We start from the raw sequence: 24845 nt of genomic DNA on the forward strand, positions 1-24845 counted from the left end.
ACAAAAATAATGGTTGCAAAGTGCAGCTTCCACTGAGGGGAATTACAAATGCAAACTTGACTTAACACTATGGAAAAACAACATATATATGGACTATGGAATGCATCAAACAGAAAAGAAAAAGCCTCATAGTGTATCTGTTGATGAGGTGTACCACTTGAAGCCCAAACACAGAAGTAGGTTAATGGATCGCATCAAGCTCCAAAAAGGACTGAAGAAGCCCCCCCCCAAAAAAAAAAAAATTAAAAAAGCAGAGTGCAACCCCCTGCAGTCGTTCAGAGTTCAGACTAATATAAATGGTGGGACTGAAGCAATATTTCTCCTGCTTGCACATATAGAGACAAGAAAGGCACACTCAGGCCCATCCAGCCAACTTGACATACACCGTACCCTGACAAATTTATTACCATTAAGCCTCTGTAATGGGCCACGTGACTCATGATTTATTACAATCACCTGCTGTATGTCTGCGGATGCAAAATTGCCTGTGCATGCACTGGCTGATAAAATATGTTGCAAGCGTTTAACAATTAAGTATTTACCTGTTTTCTGTTGGAGAATGATCAATACTGTATTCATTTCACATACTATTATTGAGATTTTAAAATTACGTTGCTTCAAAATGAACACAGACAATAGTATGTATTTGCTCAAGTCTGTTTACATTCTCAAACAAACAATCAATCTGAATCCACCACCAAATACTTACTTATTAATGGCGAATCATCGACTCAGTTTGACTTAAACTGAGAAAACATTTCAAGGCGTCGTGATGCAATTCTCTTTGACATTTACATGCAGCAAATATAGGATTTCCTCTCAAAAACACATATAAACGTGATTTACAAGTGTGACAAAAAAGAGGCAGGAAACCAATTGAGTGCACGTTTCATCCCTCAAAGGCATAAAGAATTGATGACCTGTGGTGATATATTTGGAGTATCATTTCCTGTAATAATTTGCTATGGGAGGGTACAAAGAGAAGGAAATTTGCGGTATTACTGTTCTCCTTTGTAAGTGCTGTTTTTCTAAAAATAAGTTTAAAAAAGTGATTTTCTGTGGATATTTGGACAGGATAGAGGCTTGCAAACACACATTTCCTCAAGCATGATTACATTCCATTATTCTGTCCAGTTTCTGTCCTGCTATGCTACATTCCACACATATGTAAGTCTATGCACATGTGAGGAAAATTGAATTTTACATACCCCTGCATGTTCACTTATATGGTTTAAGCATGAGAAAATCTACATTTCATTTCAATAAGCCTTGTTCTGCCTCAGCCATTGGGGGTCACTTACAAGGGTCTGATTCAATTATTCTTCCTTTCACAACAGGAGGAAAACATTTTCATGGTGAATGGTTTGCCTAAATAGATTACCATCTCAAATAATTCAATTTCCGTTAATTTGATTGATTTCATACCAAAGGGAAAAGAAATCTTAATTTAAAACCATTGCATTTCTAATCAAACATTAACTGAGAAAGAGGCCCGAGCGAAAATCTTTTATTACCAGTTTCTCCACTAATTTAAATAGAAAATGCTGATGGCTGCCCTATTAAATGGCACCACCACTATTCAGCGTGTGACTAGCTCGTATGTGAGATGTCCAAAATAAACTGCTTAACTGTTTGCGAGCTGCACGGCCATCCCTCGCACGTACACACACGCACACACAATCCCACAGCAGCGTACACACATAATCTATTGCTGGCCATTACTACAGAGGATTCAGATGAAGCAGTTCAGTCATCTGATCCATTCCCATCCATTATTCATCCTGCTGGGGGGAGACAGAAGCGCTGGGCTTCTCTTCTCAGAGAGACCCAGGAACCCCATCTATTCTTGTGAGCAAAGGAAATGCCATGCGGTAGTGGAGTGAATCACAGCGAAAGAGTGAAAGAGACAGGAAGTAGAAACAAAAGTTGGGGTACAAGGAGTGCAGTGAACCATCAGGCAAACTCCCAATCAACTTACTACAACAAAAAAGGTAGCAAATGTAAAAGAAACATGTCAAATTATGACTTATTGAGCATTTCCTCCAGCACATGCACTCGCAGCCGACCAGCTATGAGCTATGCTGCCGGAAAATAAAGCAGGCCGACCAGAGCTGTGAGGAGAAAACACCTTGTGGAGACATTGTGTGAGTGGCAGGCAGAACTGGCAAGCTGCCACAGATAATAACATCTGAAATAAATTTGATGTGTGGAATTCAATCTGTAGTGATAGGGACGGCTGCAGCATTAGAGTGAAGTTCTAAATGCTATCTACTCATCCATGGAATGAGGACTGACACGCAGTCTCAGAGAATAGATTGTGCAATTAGCAGCCTTTGTGCTGTTTTGACACAATGAAAAAGGGAAATGAGATTCAACGTTGTCATGCCCGCTTCTTTTCTGGAGCTCTGCGATTCCCATAAGATAGGCAACATGTACCGTGTTTCAGGTGAGAATAAGTTGTGGGAGTTGAAGCACTAATGGATATAATAAAGTAGACGGAGGGCGAAAAAAGGAGAAGGTGGTCACACTTCTTAATAATCTGCAGTATTTCATTCCCTCTCACACTGTATGATTTTAAAATATTCAGTTCTGATGTGATTTTTCCCCCCTTACATGCAATCCTCAGCTACAATTAGAAAATGTAATACACAATTTAAAGAAAAGGGGGCGCTCTATGAGTAGACATTGGATAACATGACTTGAGGTGCGGCGTTTCTCCAAACTTCACTAATTACTCCTTTAATTGTGTGTTTGTGGCTCACCAGCAACATTTCTGCGCTTTTATTACACATTTGGGGACAAAAACACACTTTTTTGGTTGTTGTTGTTGGATCAGTGAATGCATTTTTTAAAAACAACATGTTGTAATTTCACTCATATTATGTTTATGCCAAGTAGGAAAAGGTATGCTGTTCCAAAATGACTTTAAATTCCATCCTTTCCTTATGCGCAGCAGCATCTAAAACGCACAGTCCATTTCACAAACTGCAGCTTAAACTTCTATTTGGCACCCCTACTGTATAATAAACATAAACTAAACGCTGTTTTATCCCAGAATTATTTGTGGTTCAGCTATAAAAAAAAATAAAGTGCAGCCAGCTGAGTAAAACTTGGTCTCACCCACGTGAACTAACAGACTATAACCGTAAAAGAAAATTACTATAATATTCCTATAAAGTGTCTGTGGTTCTCGCTGGTGAATTTACCTCACCACACTGCAGGAGAATTTCACACTTCTCCCCTTTTGAATCACTGTAATATTCCTCCTCCTTCAATATTCTAACTGCCGGTGCGTCTTTGGCACACAATTACGCAGTTATGCCATTTTTTAAAAAAACTCTCCTAAAGTGTCAGTGTGATTCCCCTGCATTACTTTATAGGCCTAGATGTCATTGCAACATAACGCAGCCCAATATGATAGCGGGCTCCCTGCTTGAGCCCTCCCTCCGCCTCTCATGTGTCTACATTTTCATCCCATGGCCGTCTCTAGGTGATTTAGCGCCGCCAGTCTCAAGCAGGTGTCCAACATGGCGATCACGGGGAGCGGATCTCTCGCTATTTCTTTCTCTGTTTTCGTAATTTCAGCAGCGTTTCTCCCGAAAGGTAAGTTTATTTTTCATCTTTTGGGCTGTCTCGCGTGTCTCTGATGCAGAATTACCCCCCTTTTTTCCACAGCGAAACCCACGAGGAGCAGGCTACCGGGGAGAAGTTGTGGTGCGTTTGCGCGCTTGATGCGCACAAGCAGCTCGGGAAAAAATCTCAGCATCACTTTCTGTTGCTGTAATAACACCGTGGAGTCCAAAAAATACTCGCTGCTCCTCGTGGAGACTGCTTGGGAGCGACTTATCTGTGATTTTTTTGAGCTTGTCAGGGTCCCGAGTTTTTACTGCAATAGAGCACTGCCATAAATTTAAAAAAAAGTAATGTTGCACAATTGCACAGGCGTGAGATAAAGTATCAGCAGCGACAATGGAGTGGAACAACTGGATGTAGACCTAGGGCAAACTGGTTCTGTGTTACCAAACGAGAGGGAGAAAGCGGCTCCAAAAGCATCCTTTAGTTTACCGCATAAACCTCCACAGTCCCAACTCATCCCACTGTCTACATATCTCCCCAAGTCTGTGCTTCAGGTGCGCTTTGGAGGAAAAAACACGCATTGCAGCTCTAGTCTCGCTCAGTGTCCTCTGGCCGCACAACTGCAGCCCCTGATGCCAGCGTGTGTGTCCGCAGTCTTCACTTCTCCTGTCAGCGAGCCTGGAAATGTAAATCTGCCCTGTCGCCGTGAGGGGCTCATTTTCTTTTTACCCGTTTTTTTTTTTGCAACTGCTTGAAACCAGAATGGGGTCTTGAATGAATGCTCACGACCATTGCAGTCCCCCCCTCCTTCTTCAAGTCCGATCATTTCCCCTCGTTATTCCACCGCGGTTGCATCAGAGTTGCATGCGTCGTGTGTGTGTGTGTGTGTGTGTGTGTGTGTGTGTGTGTGTGTGTGTGTGTGTGTGTGTGTGTGTGTGTGTGCGCGCGCGCGCGCGTGTGTTTTCCTGGAAAACGTATCCGCTAACAATATGACGCATGTGAAGCGGTTAAAATGTCAGCTTGCAGCCACTTTAAATCCCTCCCAGAGGTAGGATGGACACGTTGTGTTGTCAATCCCCGGTGTTGTGTTCAAAAAAAAAAAAAAGAAAGAAAGCCAACAAGCAACAGTTGCAATGACAGATTTTGCACTTTGCAGACTACTTGAGCGACTCTTCTTGGGGGTTTTAATTCCACATTTTGCCATCATATCTGCAGCACACATCAACAGGTCTGCAGGAAGTGTGTGTGTGTGTGTGTGTGCCCGTGCCCCAAAACGAGGTTAGGAATTTTTAGACAATGAGTGGGTGTGTGTGTGTGTGTGTGTTTTGTTTGTTTTTACAGTTCATTGCTTACAAGCCTTTCATTTCACAGTTTTGAATTTATTACGGCCTGTGTTGAATAGCAGTTGAGTGACATTTACAGCGTTGTCTGGCGTCTCCTTGTCACATTAATTTAATTAACTTCTCAGTGGAATAAAATAATGCATCAGGAATGCACAATAACCTCGAGCTCGACTGATGCGGCCTCTTGTTGGTTCAGGTGAAATCCCCAAAGCTTGTGTGATGTGACCTCGGCGTATTCATTTGTCTGATTGTGTTTGTGTGTGTGTAAAGCTTCCCTGTGAAGTGCTGACATTCTGCTTTTTTGACAGCTCTCAGTTTTTCCTTGCTAATGATCCTGAATCAGTGGATGTGAACTTCATCCGGTGGAACAGTCCCACCACAAATTAAAAAGAAGGAAACGGCTGATTGTACACACCACGAGCTGCTGTTGAAGTACACACCGATAGACCTAAATTGCTGCCTCGGATCAGCATCCAGTTATGAAACGCTGAGACTTTGCATTTCAAGAAAGGATCTGTTTAACAGTATTTCTCTCGCCTCCCTCCCCCTGGGGCTCGGCCTGTTGCGGCGCATCAGATGGTCGAATTTCAGAATGTTGCGAAATCCCACTTATTGCCAGTTTAAAGTCGTTCGTCAGGTCTGAGCGATGGTGAAGTGGATCAATACGAGCTGTCATGAAGCCTCAAGGCGCCACTGAAGGACAGGATCTCGGAGAAACAAAGGGAAACATACAGTTGTTACGGTGCTCGCGGGTTGCCAGTTGGCATGTGACCCCCATGAGTGATTGAAGATGTTCGTCTCTGGCTGCTTCGTGGTGGGGTTTGGCTTTGAAACAGATACTGCTCAAATCCGCTGCCAGTTGTGCTGCTCTACCCTCAATTTGTGTTAGTCGATTTGTGTTCTGGAGGGTGGTAGCTCTGTTCTTCCACAGGTATCCTACAATTGTTGATCTACTTGTGTGTTGTCTTTTTTTGCTTATCCTGTGGCAGTGGTGCATGTTTTGGCCTACAGGAAGCAAAATCATGCTTTTCTATGCATATTTTTGTTGAATATTAAAGGAAAGGTCATCAGAAGGAGCAAAGAAGTGGGCTAGAGATAGTAGGAATAAATCAGACTCAAGTATAAGAAGAAATAGTGTAAAAAAAAAAAGAAAAACCTGTAACTATAAAACAGAAAAATATACCTAAGTATCAGGAATGATGAAAAAAAATCACCCGTGGGTGTATTTTACTGGGTTGTTTGGACCGATTTTAGCATTTTAATATTGTAGCTGCTCATGGTGGAGCTGTAGTTACATTTCCAATTCCAATTTGTTGCTTTGTCCATGGGATTTGTGCGTAAAATGCCATTCTGCAAAGTAAATAATTCCTGCAAGAATCAAATAAATGGTAGTGAAGAAGAAAGCCCTGCGTGTTCCAAAAAATAGTAAAAACAGTTTATAGCTCAAGGTAACACCGTCGAACTGGATGTTTTGTTGGACCAAAAGTCCAAAATACAAGACTGTTCAGTTTACTATCATATCAGACAAAGAAAAACATCACATCCTCACGACTGAGAAACCACATCCAGAGAATGTTTGGCATTTTGTGCTCAAAAAAAGGGACTCAAACATAGATTATCAAAATAGCTGTGGAGGAATTTTTCCCGTCAGTTGCTTAATTTTTTTCAACATTCAGTGCTTCAGTGTAGCAAACAAAAGTAATCTTCTTTCTACAGTCTGTATAAAATAGCACTTACAGCACAGTACAGGGTTTCGGGATAAATTTAATACCGCACTTAATGGTCCATTGATATGCGAAGTATTTCATCGCCTGTACGGTGAGATCGCCACAGTACATCATTTGTAACAATAATATACTCTTCTATTTAAAGAAATTGAATTTATTGCTCATTAAATTTACATTAAACTCTGCTTAATAAGCCTCGCTCTAATTGCTGGATAAAGCATGGCACTACTTTATGCTGTGGCACCTAATCTTAATGTTGGAAAGTGAGGGGCTGGCAGGGAATTGGCAGCTGATGCATTTTGGGACTTTAGCCACTTGTGGAAGATGTAGCATGGAAAGTCTTTCAGGCTATAGAGAGGATATCTCACCTTCGGGTTGGGTTTTCTTTGCTATATCTTCTCTCATAAAAACATGTGAAGATGCATGTTCTCATCTGTAACTGCATTCAAAGCGTCTCCACCTGTGTGAATGCGAGATCGAACTGCACACTTTCTTTGCCTATAAAATGAATCTGAGTACGGAGGGTCCTCGTGGCTCAAAGCAAATAGGCAGATTTCACTTCAGTATTTGTCCTTTCAAGTCAGATGATGTAGGAAGACGGCCGACACACACAATTTCTGAAAGACTCCAATCTCTCCTTTAAAAACAACACCTTGGGTGCCAGGTGCAAGGATTCCTGTCCGCATACTTTATAGAGGGACCTTTAAGCAAATATGTGGTTGTTTTGTCAAGGTCACAGGAGTGCTGCTGGAGACATGCTATCACTTTGAGCCATGTAGTCAATATTTTAAAAAAAGAACTCAGGACATTTTCTATGTAGGGGATTTGTACTGCGGCGTCAAACTGAATGACAAACTGAGGGCGATCAAAAATGTGTCTGTCTGTCTCTGTTGAAATGTAGTAAACAGTCAATTAGGAGAAACAGACAGATGACAGGTTCTTTCATGATTGTGGGGACAGAAGCTCCCATTCACAGCGCCGTGGTAATGAGGAGAAGAGCTGATGTCTCCGCTTATGAATATGACATTGTTCTCTCTGTTTCCTGGATCTGAGAGCCCTCACTCTATTGGCTGCAATGTTTAGACGGTGACAATCAGGTCCACAATGAAAAAAAAGAAAGGCAAATGCAATGATTTTGTTTTGAAAGGGACATAGAGTTCACATTAATATGGGTGATGGAGCAATTACAAACCACCATTAAGGCTGTGGAGCAAAGCACAGCACTTTGTAAATGAAGAGGTCCGCTGGGCAGATATTCTCCATTACTAGCACCATGCTATTAGTCAAATAAACAGAAAAAGTGTAATAAAATGGAGAATCCGGTTCAGTATTATGAAGACATGTAGAAAACATGTCCTCTTGTGCTTAGTTCAGTTAAGTTTTGGGTGATTTTGTGGATCATCCTCTGTCCGACCTTTCATCTGTCTCTCAAACAGATGCCAGTAATTGTATTTATTCTAGTATTGGAACAGATTCAAGTTTTGACACCTACCACAGCACACTGTATTGCCAGATAATTTTAAAATTAATGCTGAAGGGAAGGTAGACGGAGAATCTGCTGTAATTGCCATTTGACCTTAAGGCTCAGATGTTTTCTTTTCCCAATAAAAGTTGAATAAGTCACTTATTAAATTCCAGTGATCCAGAAGTTAAACAATCTGAACAATTACACTTAATAGCTTTGTGTAGCCAAATAGGGTTGTCTCTTGTAATTCTTGGGTACCAGTTTCCAATGTGTGCTTCTGTTTGTGCAATGTGCATTTGAAAGTCTTCCATCTTTGGCAGCAACTTCATGTAATTACACAAATTGAGGCTCCATCTGAAGTGGAAACATAAATTGTTTCTTATTAAATAAGACATTATGGAATAAATAATTGTATGAATATATACTGACAAGATGTGTAATATAAGCATGATACTGGGAAATAGTCCAGCATGAACTCAAAAACACAATACAGGAATTATTTAGGCTTTTTCTTCAGTGTGAACACTATTATTTAATTTATAATGTCAGTAAGAGTAATAACACTGTCGATGCGCACTTAAGAAGTATGGCTCACCATCTATCGATTTCTTTTTTAGACTGTAATCTTTTATGAGAACTATCCAGAGCATCATAAACTTTTCTAGGATGTTTCCTAGGTTTTTTACTTGTTGCTGTATCCTATGTTGCTCACTCTTCAACTTGTTGCTGGTTAATGTAAAACTTTCAGTTTGCCAGTCAAGGAATGTTGCCAAAGATACCAGATCCAAAACTCTAGTGTACTGCGAAACACATGTAGATTTACTTAATTATGCTTAATTGACATTGTGTGAAACCATTACCATAAAAAAGCTGATATTCACTCTCTTTTATCTCCGTTTTTGGTCTCTACCAACTCCTTAGGGAAAAATCTGACCCTTTAGCTGCTAAGTGCTCCATATGTTCACCACGTCTTCTCTAATTGTGTCTGTTAGGAGTAGTGTGCAGTGGATTTCCAGCTGTAGCTGAAAATGATGCTACAAGAGCAGTGAGAGTGGAACAAAACAGTCAAATTGTGTGTCGGAGGAGCTAAAACTCACTGTAAATCTCAGTAAGGCTGAGGGGGAGCGATAATTCTCATCACTACGGTTCGACCTTGTTCACATTGCCACATTGTCATTTCACTCATAGTTTATTTTTGTTATAAAAATATCAAGCCGCATTAATCTTTTGCAGTCTATTTTCATTTTACTGATGCCTCAGATCTCTCACTGCAAACAAAATACATTAACAAATATGTAGGTGTGAGTAGTTTCCTTAAACCATCATTTCAGCATTTTGAACACTGTGTCTTCATAGTTATGTGGTAGCCTCAAATTACTACGTATATAAATTAATCTGTATGTAACATGACTCTTGTGGCATTTTAAAATCTGCACCCACTGGGCTTAGCTGGGCCTTTGCAGCATTTGTTTTCTTGTTATATTCATGTCAGAAATTGGAGATGCAGTTCACATAATCAAAAATTGCAAAGGGCTTCTCTGCATAATTTGTTCAGTCATCCATATATTCCATTCTGAGATTTGATCAGTTTTGCTTTTCATTGTGGATGACCCAAATTATTATATTTTGAAGAATCTGTTCTGTCTTTAGTTCAGTCATGGCTGAAGAAAAATTCAACAACCTTGAGGGTGGACACCCACAGACCAGAACCTCCAACATCAAGACTAGTAACATCTGATCAATGTGGAAAAGAAAGGGCTCGCTCTGTGAGAGAAGACTGAATCTCCAATCAATGAATTCAGTTATCGAGCTTCCACTAATCCACTGCTTGAATTGGAATGAGAAAAGGTTCTCTAATCGGCAACTGCAGCGTTTGGCTTTCAAAGAGAAGTGATTCGTCTGGTCTGCTAAGAAAAAATGACAAAAAGAGCAGACCTGTTCTTACATTAGTTGATTGTTTTGATCACATTTGGGAGATACCGAGTTGCCGATGCCCCCTTTGGACCATTTTTAGCCAACTATGCCCACTGTGGTTTGATGGTGGGTCACTCACCTCTATAGAAGTCTGAAGACGAGAGTTTTTCTCTATCTGGCACAGCTCAGTTGCACCTTGCATTTCAGACAACAGGAGGGGAGCAGCACCTTTCTGTCTCCTCTCTGGGCTTGTTTGGGCAGATCTGAGCTTGATAAGATAACCACTGTGTACCCAGAGTCCTCTAAGCATCAGGCGTAAGGAAGGAATGCAGCTCCATCATTAAAAATCAAAAGTATTCCTTACCAGTGAGCACCAACAGAACTGCACTTATCAATAAATCTTACACTGCTAATAGAAAAGCCATTTGCTGCAGCTGTCATACTTTACTCAGAGATAAGAGTAAAAAAAATGTGAAAAATCAAATTTTCCAAGATTCACGTCTTGTTTATACACAGTGAGATATCAGGACAGACACTGTTCTTGCTTTACACCGTCCTGTGGAATCAGTCACTCCCTTACTCGTTGGAGTGCTGTTTGCAAATGCATTTATGCAGACTGAATGAAATATTATTCCCTTACACAGCAGGATATAGCCGAACTTGGGGACAACATTAGAATAGCTTGGTCCTCTCCAAGTTTCTGTGTTTCTTTCTTTTTTCAGCAGTGCCCCCATTGCACCCTAATGTTTCTCTAATTCTATTTGAACAATACACTCAGGGATGCCAGCTGGAGAGAACAAACAAGTCTTAAAGAAGCAACGTAAAAGGGGACCTATTATGCTCATTTCCAGCTCTGGATTTCTTATTCCGGGACTAAATTAGAGTGGCTTTGCGTTATCCACAGTTCAAAAAAATCCAGATTTATCTTATACAGGCACTTTATGCAGCCCTTCAGTTTATCCTCTGCCTGAAACAAGCCATTTTAATCTTCATCCACACTTACATGCTTTCATTTTGTTCACACTACTCTGGTGTTTTAGGACCCAGAAAATGGAAATTATGCTACATTCACTGAGATATTCTTTTTTTTATATCATTGCAGAATGTCATTTTGCATTGTTGAATATTGTGCAGCTCTACTCTGCAGTATTTTCTACAACTATGCAATCAACCTCCTGTTTCATGTTAGCACTGGCACCTTCATGCCCAGTGTACATGAATGGTCATGACATATTTGTTTTCAGGCTTGTTACATTGAAACGCTAAAGCTCATTCTGCACCGTTTGAGAATTGAAATGCATTAGGGTTGCAGAAGCCTCAGTTCCTTTTTCTTTAAGGCCCTCCTCCCTAAAAGCCCACTTTCTTCATCTAATGTGTTAATTAGTGACCTACACAGATTGCAGTCGGTGGATTGTGTCACTTTTGAACTAAACTAGGCTAACTGTGTCTCCCTTGCAGTCTGTTTTTTGCAAAAATGGGTATTTCACTTCATTTATTCTACCTCATAAGTGGTTTGTTTTGGAGATAATTTGGCAGGACAGTGTATACATTCCGGCACTCTCAGTGTTTTTACCTTCTCAGACTTACACTTGCCAAAATTGAGGCATAAAAAAGTCTCTGGGAAAGCCAAGAACATAAAAGAACTGATCATTGTTACAGCATCCATACAGCCGATGCCTCCTTTCAAGGTGAATCATAAGAAATTTTGATGCTGTTTATTCAGAAGTGAGCTGTTTTCTGACAGGTTGCTTGCTGCCTGCCTCGGGGGCATCATGCTCTTGAGTTATCAGCGTGACGATAGACCCATCTTAATTACTCTCAGATACAGCACCATAATCTGTCATTGTCAGGCTGATCAAGACTGTGCAAACCAAGCACCAAGACTCATTCACCCAAACCAGAAGCCTATTGATTACTTCTCATACTTGAGTCATTGCACTACAGAGAGACATGGGAGGCAATAGAGCTAATGGAAGGGGGAAACTCAAAGTCACATTGTTTACATCTAAGATGACAGGTGAATGTATTTGAAAGGAAATATGGGCTTGATCCATTGGCTCCCAAATAGCAGTCTGTCTGTAGCTAACAAGGGAAGTAAACCCCGAGCTGCTAAACAATCAGCCGCTCTGCAGTTCACATGGTGAGCTCAGTGCACGACAGCTTTTCTATTTCTGAATCAAATCCACGTCCAGAAAGTGCAATTACTCTTTTGGTTTTCTGAGTAGCTTTTGAAGCAGTTTCTCACTAACTGCTAATTTTTCTTTGAGCCCTGGATTGTGGGGGAATAGTTTCCATCGACACGACCTTCAGTAAAATCATGGCTTTCTTAGTCTGCCTGCTGATTGTATTGAATATTTGAACACCCAATTACAGGGACTGTGTAGCATGTATTTTAGCTTCAATAAGATGCAAAACACGGTATTGTACCTGTAAATGTTAGTATTGTTGGTGCAATTGGAACTCATAAAACACTTAAGACACAGAGTAGGTTGATGCAACAAAACAGGAATCTAGATTCTTGTGTGTTTCAATTTCACCAATTAGTAAAAATCCCAAATAGTTTATTTAAATTCGATTAAAAGGAGCCGAATGTTTAAAGAGAATATCACATATCTGCATCCTCAGTTGGATTCCCAGCTGAGGAGCCTATGTTGCATATCCCCTTTCTCTTTCTCTCTACATCTCCTGTCACTCTCTACTGGCTCTCAAATAAAGGGAAAATGTCAAAAAGATTAAGCTTCTGATTTAGATTTTTTTTCCCAACATGACTTTGTTTGTTTTTGAATCACTGATAGACTTTAAAGACTAAAAGGTGACCAAAGAGTTGCAACCAAAGCCTGCAGAACATTGAAGGAAATTTAATTGCAAAGTTTGTTCCTTCACTTAAGACATTTATTAAATATTTAACTAACCACTTCTTATTTGGTTTATGTTTTCTCTCTAATTATGTGAGTACATAGGTATATTTTCTCTCCTTTGTTTTCCCAGTGGGGTCTAACTGTGGTGTTGAGTCTCCGTTAATGAGCTATGGGCCTTAATGGAGTCAACAACGCACGTTTCTTCCCTTTATGTGTTGATGTGTGTTTTGTTTTGGTCCTTCTACTTTAAAGCACTTTTCCTATTAAAAGATTTGAACAAGTTACGTTGTACAAAATAGTTCTGCTGCTACTCACTATAGATGGATCTAAGTAGCGAACCTCCATTAATGCTTTTCATTTGTCAAGATAAGCCGATTCCACATGTCAGATTTTCACTCAAGTTAATTCTTTCATCTCTTCCTCATTCTTTGTTCCACCAGTGTACCAATTCTGTGAAAAATGGAAGAGCAGTTATATTTGCATATATAAATATACTCAAAAGTGCACTATTTTTAATGTTGTTTTTTGAAATCTGCTCTGAAGTTTCCTAGCTTTTAATTTTTTTTTTTTTTGTGAGATGCCACACCCATCTCATCTGACAGTCTCCTGCTAATTCTGGCAATAGATGTGTTTTTCACTCCTCCACTGTGAACATATATAGATCCACTCAAAACCATTATTATATGCTGAGCAGATGAACACACAGAATCAGACAAAGTTATATGCAAATGTCTCCAATTTCCTGTCTGTGTCTGACATTCAGTGTTGTATAGAACTTCAATTATAGCTGATGACATCAAACATGTATGACAAGCGTTTATTCCAAAGAAGATGCTGGTTTCTACACTCCTCGGCTGTTTTAAGTTGTAATATTTGCCTTGCATTTCTGTATATATTCACTACATACCGCCTAATTTACATATTTGCAAATTAGAAGCTACAGTAGCATTGCCATGGCAACTCATAAAAATGCAATAGATCAGAAGATGTATGCAGGAAAGAGGACAGAATAAAACAATAGCACCTCTGCACACCCTTCCAGCGAGTTTAGTGACAGCTCTCCAGCAAGAAGGACCTTAGTCTTTGTGGTTTACGAGCAGAAATCCATACTCGAGTGTGCACACAAGCTCAGGCACCAAGTGACGTACATTCCTCTCAGAGAGAATTGCTTTTATTTCTTTGTGCTCTTTTTCTGCAATCAGGTCTAATTTAGTTTTGACAGCCCATAAATTTAATTGTTCATTGTAAAGCCCATGCCCCCTCTAAAACTGTTCCAAATGGTTTTCTGTTATCCTCCGAGGCAGAACACATGCCAGCGCTCATTAGCACAGAGCTACTGTTTACAAAGAAGGTTCAGCACCTATCTTCTTTCGGCTTTTTCCTTTTAATGTGCCTCTGTGTTAAAAGAACAAGAATGATCCAGCTCCAGGACAAAGCGGTTTGCATTAACTGGTGGAATGTGAACCTTTGTGTGCACAGACTGAACTTTGCTCTGTCCTTCGTGTTGTGTATGAACCGTATCTGGGGTTTTTTTCGTCCTGTATAGGCCTCAGTGTTGCTCCTGGCAGTCCATTCACTGGAGGTTATAGTGGCTGTGTGCACTGGATGCTGTTTTCCTTTTTCTGAACTGTGAGGGTACGTGACACAAAAGTTTGCAGTCTTGAGAGTCGTTTTGCTGGAGTTTCATAAAGAGGATCATTATTTGTGACTTGTAAACAGGATCATTATTGAAATTGTCACTTTGTGCAGCCATAAATTCACTCCCAGTTGGGCAATAGTGACTTAGTTCCGTGCAGATTCAACCAAATCTAATTGAATGCTCCTTCATGATAATTTAAATGGAAAATGGGAAGACAAACTGCAAAAATTAAACAACAGTTTTGGCTTTATGTGCTGCGTGCAGTGTTATTTAAAAACTGTGTGTCTAGTTAATATCCTGGCTTTCAATGTGCAACTTTCATCGCCTTTGGCAGTTTATTTTGCTTGCCGCATGTTTCCACTTGCAACGCCTTTGCACCCGGGATGAATTTCCTCTTGGGAGAAACTCCTCTGAACTCTCCACACATTGTCAAACTCCACATCAGGGCGGGGAGAGAAATGCTTTTAAAAGCGATGAGAGCAGCTCATATGATTGACCCTGATTGTAACCAGCTCCCAACACTCTCACTGATAATGTATGATAATAGCTTCCTTCTAATTCCACCCTGTTTTCATGTGCTGCATGGGTGAGCCCTGCACACTTTAGAAAAAAAAAGAAGAAAAATGTCACAGAGAGAGACCTTACAGCTCAAATCACTAACACTGTTCCAACTTTAGTAGAAGATTGTGTGTTGGTGCAGGACCTCCTGGTTCATGATAAGAAGCTGATTTAAAAAGCATAGTTTGAGAGTGCGTTCTGGCACAGAAATACTTCGCTGGAAACACAATTGTATCCTGCTTCAGATGAGTGATGGGGCTGATTTGGTTTAAGTGTATTCAATTCAATTCAGTTTTATTTATACAGAGGGATCTTCACACAGTAAAGCACAGACCTCACAATGTTGCAATCTTAGGTGCTTGCACTTGAATATTTAAGTATTCACCGAGGACACTTGGTTCAACTAATTTGTCAAATGAAGTTTTAAAAGAAAATACACTTTGAACACAAATGAACGTCCTTTGCCACTTTCAATAAGCTGCCACACTAAATGAGTAACTTATATTTTTATTAATTTTTGAAATAAAATACAGATTTTGCTTTGCATCTTGGTGGAATGCATCTCAGTGAAGAATATGGAGGAAATATTTTCACTGCTTTCACTGCTCTGTGGTCTAAACTTGCCAAATGGAAAGTTTTGTTTTGTCAGCAGAAGTCAAACTTAGCGGTGTATAAGAAACCTCTGAGGAAGACAGAGTCGCTCCAGTCTAAAAACAGATATCAATAAATGTAAACAGCGCTGGCCTAGGGATGTCATTAAAAAGAATAGCATGTCTAGACCTCATAAAACCAAAACATACTGTTATTTCGAAGCAGCAGGAGTTATTGCCTGTGAGCACTAAGATGACATCCATCAATTTAGGGTTTTATTGGAAAATGTAGATTGGCTGCTTGGGAGATGTAAATGATTTACTTAGCATAAAGTTTTGCTTGAACAGGCAGGGAGATAGTGTAGTTAGCGAGGGCAGGGAAGTATGCGTGTGACAAAGGCGGTTTTGAAGCAAAAGCTGATTTCCCAAGCCTGAGAGAATCACGATCGGTGCATGAATAAATAGGCTGGACCTGCACGACGTGGATTATTCTGGTTCAAATATCAGTAGACTTAAGGGCTGTCAAATGGCATACATGTGTAATAGGATTGTTGTACATGATTTCATTTTGTCACTTGTACCCAAATGTCATATCTTCTAAGGTTTACGCTGATTGTTTCTCACTGTGTGCACAAATTACTGTTATATTCCGCCTGCCTTTTTTTTATATTGTGCATTCGGGCCAATTTGGGAGAACCTCTTCACATTTAAAATTCTTTTCATTGAATTTCAAATGATATGACGGCAAATGAAAACTTTGTCTGTAATGAAGACGGTTTATACAATAGATGTCAGGGCCCAGATGAATCACTATTAACTTCATTACTGCCTGTCAGTGCAATGTGACAATATGCAATATGCGGCGTGACAACAAAACCTGCATAAATTAAATTAACATGAGAAACATTTTCAATTTGGTGCGTGGAAGTTTGTAAAATTCCATGCTACATTTTTGAAATGCTGGAGCTTCAAAGTACAGAGCATTTGCATTCAGCTGTGTATCACTCTGACATGTTGGCCTCATCTTTCAGTAAATCTCAAATCTACATTTATTCAAATGTGTTCAGTGCGGTGAAGGTTGACACTGCATAATCCATCAAAATGTTCCATTTGAAGAGAGGGGCTGGAATTATTTGAATCATCAGAAAGCAGCCTTGCTTGTGGTGAAGCGGTCGATATTAGCGTGGAAGCCGCTGAAAGTTTTAACCCACAGAACAAACAAACAAAAAAAGATCTAAATATATTGATATATATGGCATGAAATCACTTGAACCGAAGTCGCGCTGAAGCCTTTTCTCCCAGACTGACCTGGTCTCTCTCATTTCCAATTCTGCTCCGCATTTCTACCAGCAAAATATGGTAAATAAAGTATTTTGTGTCAGATGCAGTTGTGAAATGAAAGAGGGGTTTAGGTCATTATTGGGAGCATTGAATGTCTTTTCTGTGAAAGAAATCAAAGGAAATACCATCATATGCCACATCTGGGTTTGAGAATTTTGTATTTTTTCGGTCGTAAACATTGTCAGTGCGTGATCTCTGTAGAAGCAGATGTGTTAATAAAAATGAAGTCGCCTGGCTTTTCACATTCTCAGCAAAAGTAAAAAAAATCCTTGCAATTTAGATGTTTCTGAATCACAAAAGGTGGTTCATAAACACCTAAATTTCATGTTCATGAAGTTGCGTGTACAAGTTGAGCTGTTAATTTTTTGCTCCCTCGTACTGTAATTTTTCTCAGTCACGGTTCAGGGTTTATATTTAGAGCTGTTTCTTTTTGCCTGAGATCACAGCTTCAGTTGGTATTTTGGAACCGTTACTGCAGATTGTAATGATGAAAACAGCACTGAAACTTTCAAGTCAAATAAAGCATTTGTCATAAATACTTGATGTCCCTATCTACAGCATATAGAGTAAATAATCAGTCCTTATGTCCACATAAAAAAAAACTCTTTTTTGAAATGTGTAGCTTGTTTTGCTCATATATACTCAATATTTTAGTTGTATAATCGATTAGAAACAGTCTTACATTTGCCACAAAGTGCTTGTGTACACTCTGCATTGTTACAGTAAAAGTGTACGGATGAATACTGAAGAGAACAAGGAAGATGTGTTGCAGTAGTTTTCTTTTCAGTGACTTCAGTCAAGGTTGCGGTTCAGCCTTATGTATTAAGTGATGTTCACATTCATACACGCATCAGCTCTTCACCGCATGTGTGTATGGCAGAGCTGGGAGGCTGTTTTTTTTTCCTCCGTCCCTGTGTCCAGTCTCAAGGTTGGAATGTGTGGTAAGGGACGCATGTGTAAAAAATTAATTAAGCAGCATTTTTCTGTGCTTCAGCTAAGGTCAAAAATGTACCCTCTCAGTCTCAGTCACACCTCTGCACCGTTTTATAGATGAAAATGGAATTTTGTTGAATAAATACAACTTCACTGGCTTTGACACAGAAGCAATTACCAATCTTGACCAGTTTGCCACAAGATTTGTTTAGAACAACCTTGTGTTTTCATTATCAGCTGACACAAAGGACCGAACAAAGGCATCCTCGTGCCAAATCCAATTTGACTGAATCAAGTTAATGAAGCACTTTTAGTTTATACTTAGACGTCCAGAAATCTGACAAGTTCGGTCGATTTCATTTATATGGCCGGAATCATGAGTAAAGAGCAGAAATCTACTCTTTAATTGAGTAGTTTGACATTTTGGAATGTTGGGCACTGTAAAAACAAATCCACAGAATCTACTCTCAGTATTAAGTCCCTACATTTAATAGCTAGGACACATCAAAGGACATTTGATAAAGTGTGCCTAATTAATACTACTGAGGTGTAAAATGCAAAATGATCTGGCTGCACCTCACAATAGTACTCTCTAAAAATAGTGGGAAAAAAAGACTAATTTACCAATAAAACTAGCAGAGATACTTTACTGCACAATCTAGATCCTGAAATGCAGGGTAAATGACAGGCCGATACCAGCAGGATACATGCGGTGAGTCAGACTACCTCATACATTCCTCATCTGCTTGTAAAAACAGAGTCGTATATACTTTTGATTTGTAAGGGCACATAATTTAGCAGGGATAGTACAGACATGTTCACCAACTACTATCAAAACATTGTGATGAACGGTGACTCACCCTTCATAGAGATCACTGAGCCAGCAAGAGTTTCCTTTTTCAGCTCGTTTTGTTAAAGACCCCCCTGTGATGAAAATCAAGGTTTTTACCTTGTTAACATATCCATATGGTGTTTCTTTTGTATATGCTGTCGTAAGCAAAAGTGGCAGTCAGTGAGCAGCAGCGGGTGGTGGACAGGTGGCTGGAGAAAGACACAAAGACTTCATAGATGCACATAATCTAAAGGAGGCAACTGTGCAGAGTTACATCTGAGACATTTTAAGGCAGGAAGCGATTATTTTCATTGACAGAACTGAGTTTTTAGGGGTTTAATCAATGACTACAGAGGGATGTTAGCAACACAGAGAGCATCATTCTGAACAAATATCTGTACTGATACGGGGGTTGTCATCAATCCAGGAACTCTCTGGTGTCACAGCTTTGCTAATCTAACATGAAGGTATATAAAACACAGCTTGAGCAACTGAACTGCAAACATAATGGAGCAACATGGAGCAACCAAGTATAACAGTTGCTCTATATACCATTTTGTTTTGTGCATTTTAAATGTGTTTCCATACTTGTCTCCTGTCTGCTCTGCACAGCCTGCAGTTCAACCCGTTTAGTGGAAAAGTCCATGAATTTTTGTGACATGACTGTTGATCACAGCTGAGTCACGCTTGCAATGATGAAATTCAGATTTAATTCTCTTTTCTTTTTCTTTCTTTCTTTTTTTTTTTTTACAGGATTTAACTCATGAAAATGCTTCATTTTGGGCAAATTTTCATATACGACATGTAGGATAAAGTGATATTGATGAAATACCATGATTTTAAGCTTAGATTTGATTACATTTACAAATGAAATGGCACGTCACAGATTGTTAATTAAAGGACTGTTGGATAGTTTAAAAAATTCAATGAGTATTTCTGTTTTTACAGTTTCCTGCTGTGATAAAAGGTGTAATTTGACCATTTTTAAAAACGATGACATGCATTTCTAACCTGCCGGTGAGTTTTGCGGTCCAGAGGGTTAATCAGTATAAGTAGTTGTCATTACTTATTCAGGAAAGGCTAGATTTACTTAAAGAATTGTCAGACACCGGAGGCAATACTGATTAGATCAATGTCTTGCAGTATATTTACGATATTTTTATTTATGTTTAAGTTGTTACTGGGAACAAATTGGTGGAATTTATTCATTATTATTTAATTCACTTGCTCACTAATTTGCTAAAATTAGAATGATGTGGATGGGTTGTATTTACCACTCTCTAAAGTTAATTTTTACAGGTTATGCTTATTTTTTGTTGAGTGTTAGATAAGAACATTAACACCACTCTCAGATTTGTCCGTTGTATATGAAAATACATCATAATAACTAGGAGCAGGGGTGTGCAGGACAGGAGACATGAAAAAATGCATGAAAAATATGGATCAGAGCATGTATCTGTGGAATCAGATCTGTTTGTCTTGTAACTGTGCAGAAAGTGCAGCCTGGAGACGGTTTTGTTTGTCAGGAACAAGGATAAAGTTTGAACATATTTATTTTCCACACATGTATTTAAGCTATTTATACATTCAGTGAATGTCACCCCTGCAGAATGAAGAGACATTTGTTGTCTCTTTGACTCGATTACTCGTTGATTAGCAGCACAGGTAGATGAGAAAAAGCAAGCAGAGGGAACTTTCATGGTTACTCGGATGACACATCGAGCCCATGGCTGATGAACTGTTGACTGACAGTCGGCGAGGCCCTCAGGGGAGCAGCTGTCTGTCAAAATATATTGTAAGTGTAAGTGACATAATTAGGGAAATGCTGTCACCTTGTGCTTATGTAACATGTAAAGTTTGAAATAATATATTCATAGTAAACAAACTATTAGCGGGATGGGGCAACATGTTTTGTCCGGTGATTATGCATATGTTTTCCCCGGCACACAAGCATGTCAGACAAACCAACCTTATGTTTGTTTTTGTCTCCGGCCATCGCTCTTTGTGTTGAGTAGGTCACTTTGGAATATTCATCACCTCTTATGACATCAACCCTCCGTTGCAATTTGCAGTGAAAAACATCTCACTCTCCACTCGGCGGCCAGCCCTAAACCAGCTCGGGCCATCAGGAACCCACAATGGCATAATTATGGAGTATTAAACCGTCACAGTGACACATCAGTCAGACAAGATATGCAAAATGCCAGCGAGACCTACTTGGTTTACCCTTACTCTTGTCAGAATGGCCTGAAAAATGGAGGTTTGTTTGCCGCTGGATCATAATTACGATTGGTATTTATGAGACCCATCAAGCTTTCAGTCAAGACGAGCTGCGTTTGAAGGTGACTCCGGGATGCATCACATCAGACTGCGGACACAGTGAAACAAGGCTTTCAGACAAGCTGTCTCCTATCACCAAGCCTTTTAAATCATCATCACTCTGGCCAGCTGTATGATAGTTCACATGATATATCACCTGTTAGAGCTGCAGCATACGCACCACCAGCAGACAGTGACAATGAGTCTGGCAGCAGGTTTCCAACAGTCACCGTTGTTTTGGTCCTTCTGTTTCCTCTTATTAAGCTATTGCTTCCATGCTGTTGAGTTAAGTGTCACTTACACTGCCAGATAGGGTTTAGGTGGATTTTTCTCTTTCTTTTCCTTATTCCCCATTTCTGTCCTCTTCGTTGTTGCAGTGATGTGGTCAGTTGAATTTTTCACGGCTTCAATCAGCTTGAAGCAGCTTGTTAGACTGAAGATTCTGACAGGGCTGTGATGCTGCTGTCCGTCCAAATGTCGTTCAGCTAAAGCTCAGCTGTCTGTACATTTACACAGTCTGAGTAAACTCGCTATTGGTCATAGTCAGAATGAAGGAAACACTTTCTTTTTTTCTTTTTTCTTTCTCGTGCGGTTTTGTCTATCAAAGCTGTTGTTCTGTTCGTGATAACATTCGCACTCACAAGCTGAAATGTTGACATAATGACACTGCTAGACAGACACTGTTGTTTGTGAGAAATTAGGTGGTATTTTGGGCTTTTTTGGGGGGGGGTTGACAGTGGAGAGATGGCAGGAAGTGAGGGCGAGAGAGGGGGCATGACATGCAACAGAAGTCTTAGAGGCTGTTGCAATCACGCCATCAGCATCATCAGCATCTTAGACCTCGAGGCAACCGATGAAACTCGTGGTGAACCAATAATGAAATATCATATTTTCCTGACTTTTTAGTGCAAATGTCACCTTTTATGCAGCATTTTCTACATGGAACTGTTGAAAATGTCTCCTACCAAGCTGACATGATGAATTGTTGAAATTATTGTTTATGAAAGTTTGATTGAGAAAGCTGCTTTTTTTCATGCATTTGTCATATTGTGCTGTACGTCTGTTTCAGAAAACATCCTTATTTATGTATCTGCGTGACAGTTATTCCACAAGCGTTCGTATTTGCTTTCAGCTGCAAATATAAGCAGTTTAGATGAAATGATTAAGCTGGAAAGTCATTTAGATTCTGTCAGATTTCCTGTATGATTGTGCCATGACTTCATTTGTAAAGCTTTTATTTTTTAGCAGTTTTGTTGGGTCCACATATCTCAATATTTAAGCTGCTTTTCTAATTTTATGTCTAATGCATAAAATATCTAAACAAAACAACTGAAATGTAAAAACAGGGATTTTTAAGGAGCAGTATGGCATTATTCTACTGTATGCATTTCTTATTGTCAGCTATTCCCATTTTATTCAAGTAGTAAAACGATTACAAAAAGCTGAACAACTAAGTGAAAATGGCAATAACAAGGCACACATTATTATTATTAACATCTACAGTGTATTTTGAGTTACTCCCATTTATATTATCCTGCTATCATAAATACCTAAATGTTTATTAATCCAACTTTCAAAATAATATCCCAGAAATCGACTTTTTGCTTCTACTCGAGAAATGTTTGCTCCGATTTGAACTTGCTCAGCAGTTTTCGGAAATTACCCTGCCTTTTTTTTTCAAGCAAATGATTTGTGACTGGTTTTTAAAGATTTATGTCATCTGTAGGAAAACGACGGGGCCACAGACGAGGAAGGGAAGCTGGAAAAGTATTGAACTACTGAATAAAACAAATGTATTTTTTTTATGGGTTTCACTGGCAATGGCAAAAATCATAGAGTCCTGCCAGTTTTATAGTTTGAGCTCATATTCTGAGTAAGCTGTTTACACGAACATTTGTCTTCATGACACCCAGTGTAACAGCAGAATAATTAACAGAATATTTATGTGTGGTCTGACTAAAGAAATCTGCTTGGTTAAAAAAAAAAAGAAACTATGAAAGATATGGCTGCCAGCTTCTAACAGAGGGAAGAGATTTCAGTAGTAACAGTGGATCCCAGTAGTAACACTAAAGAACTGTGTGATGCCAGATTTTTTAAAATTAAAAACAACAAATTGTTTCTCATACATGGAGTGTGAATTTTATCCAGGGGAATATTTATAATTTATATGATAAACTGCTACCAGGACAGCAAGAATCCCCAGCTCATGTAACAGAACCTGCTTGTTCTTCTTTTTTTTTTTTTCCTTTTCCTTAGACCCTTTCTCTTTGGTTTCTTTCTCTGTATGTGCCACAGCCACTTATTACAGTTGGAGGGCAGGTGTGTCTGGCCTCAGCTGGGCATTATCCTGGCCCAGATTGTCCTTGGACCCCCATGTCTGTCTTCTGACCTCGACTGCGGCAGCCCCATATATCACCGGCTATTCTTAAAGCCATCCTTACCACTGATTAATCCACTTTAGTCTGATTCCGAAATGATCAAAGGCAGAGCATCAAAGCATTTTATGGAAATAATTACTCACTCATTAGCCATATGTTTGACAAGTATGCCCTCCTGGCTTTGGAAAACCTCTCTATAAATCATAAACACAGATCTGACAAAAGGGAAATGATGAAATGATGAAAGATACATCCTGACTGAGAATCAGCGACATTATATTATTGATGGATTACAGAGCAAGCCGTCATAAAATAGCCCAGTCTTTTTACTTGATGTATGACTGGCCGAGAATATATTTTGGGTCATCTTTGCTGCCACCATATTTCTTCACGGACCATGTTGCAGTCATCATTATCAGTCTGACCCACTCCGGGGATTTTTTTCCCCCCGATTCAAACACCCAGATGTCAACACATACAGCTTGTTATAACCGAAACAATCTAAACAAATGATCTCACCGGCCACCTAAACATGTTTTCCCTCCACATAATATGAAGATGATATGTGCCCCCTCCACCCCCCTCCGATCCAGCCACCCACTCTCCATCTCCTCCTGTCTTCCTGGGCGATCTCCCCAGGCTGTGAGGACAAGACAGGACAGGAGAGGATAAATTACAGCCACGGAGCCCCGGCTCTCTCTCATGCTTTCATTTGCACCAGCAATTAATCAGCCATCACTGGAGAGCTCTTGCATGTCAGGCTGAGGATTTTATTAGGGATGTCCTTTATGGGCCTTAATGAGACTTATGTCTTCCTTGAGTATTTCATTTGCTGCACATAGCTTGGCTGCTTGTAACCTTGAGGTGAGGATTTTTTTTTCCTCTCTAAAACAGTAAAGCTTGGCAGGGCTTTGTTATTCACCTCTCCATGATCTTGACTTGATTTGCGCTTTCATCCACCGCCTCCCATCACTGCTACAAATCCTCCTGTCTTGCAGTTATCTAATTTTAGATACAATTAGGCCTGATTTGTTTTGTTTATTCTGACATCCTTTCCTTCTCGCTCCGGTTTTGAAATGCAGCACTAAGTGCATTATTGAAAATGTGGCAAATCGCCCTCTGTTTTTGTGAAACGCCGAGATAGACGGTGGCGCGGCTCAATAACTGCTTCAGCTTGATTAAAATGAAATGTGCAGGGCTTGATCACACATTATTATTGTCATCACTTTTATTGTTGCATTGACGTAAAGGATGGGCCTCCACATGAACACACATTACTTGAGATTTTTTTTATTTTTTCTGTGCTCTTCTCACTGCTCTGAGGTGGGCGGGACTCACATGGGAAAAGGTGACGCCACGTACTTTCATGCAT

The 24845-nt window shown here is 39.7% G+C and overlaps 1 protein-coding gene across 3 annotated transcripts in view; it reads left to right on the forward strand.

Moving 5' to 3' along the window:
- The first annotated feature begins 3448 nt into the window (after window positions 1-3448).
- The window catches only part of cadm1b (cell adhesion molecule 1b), a 153719-nt gene continuing 132322 nt past the window's right edge, over window positions 3449-24845 (forward strand). For 2 of the 3 annotated variants that reach the window (XM_023276911.3, XM_023276913.3), the window contains exon 1: window positions 3464-3603. In XM_023276911.3, the coding sequence (XP_023132679.1) occupies window positions 3528-3603 (76 nt within the window). In that variant the 5' untranslated portion in view covers window positions 3464-3527. Of the gene's footprint in view, window positions 3604-24845 lie in introns of all 3 variants that reach the window. The other variant, XM_023276912.3, reaches the window with a different exon arrangement.

This window comes from Amphiprion ocellaris, chromosome 7 (genome assembly GCF_022539595.1).
Source record: "Amphiprion ocellaris isolate individual 3 ecotype Okinawa chromosome 7, ASM2253959v1, whole genome shotgun sequence".
In the NCBI taxonomy this organism is placed as follows: domain Eukaryota; kingdom Metazoa; phylum Chordata; class Actinopteri; family Pomacentridae; genus Amphiprion; species Amphiprion ocellaris.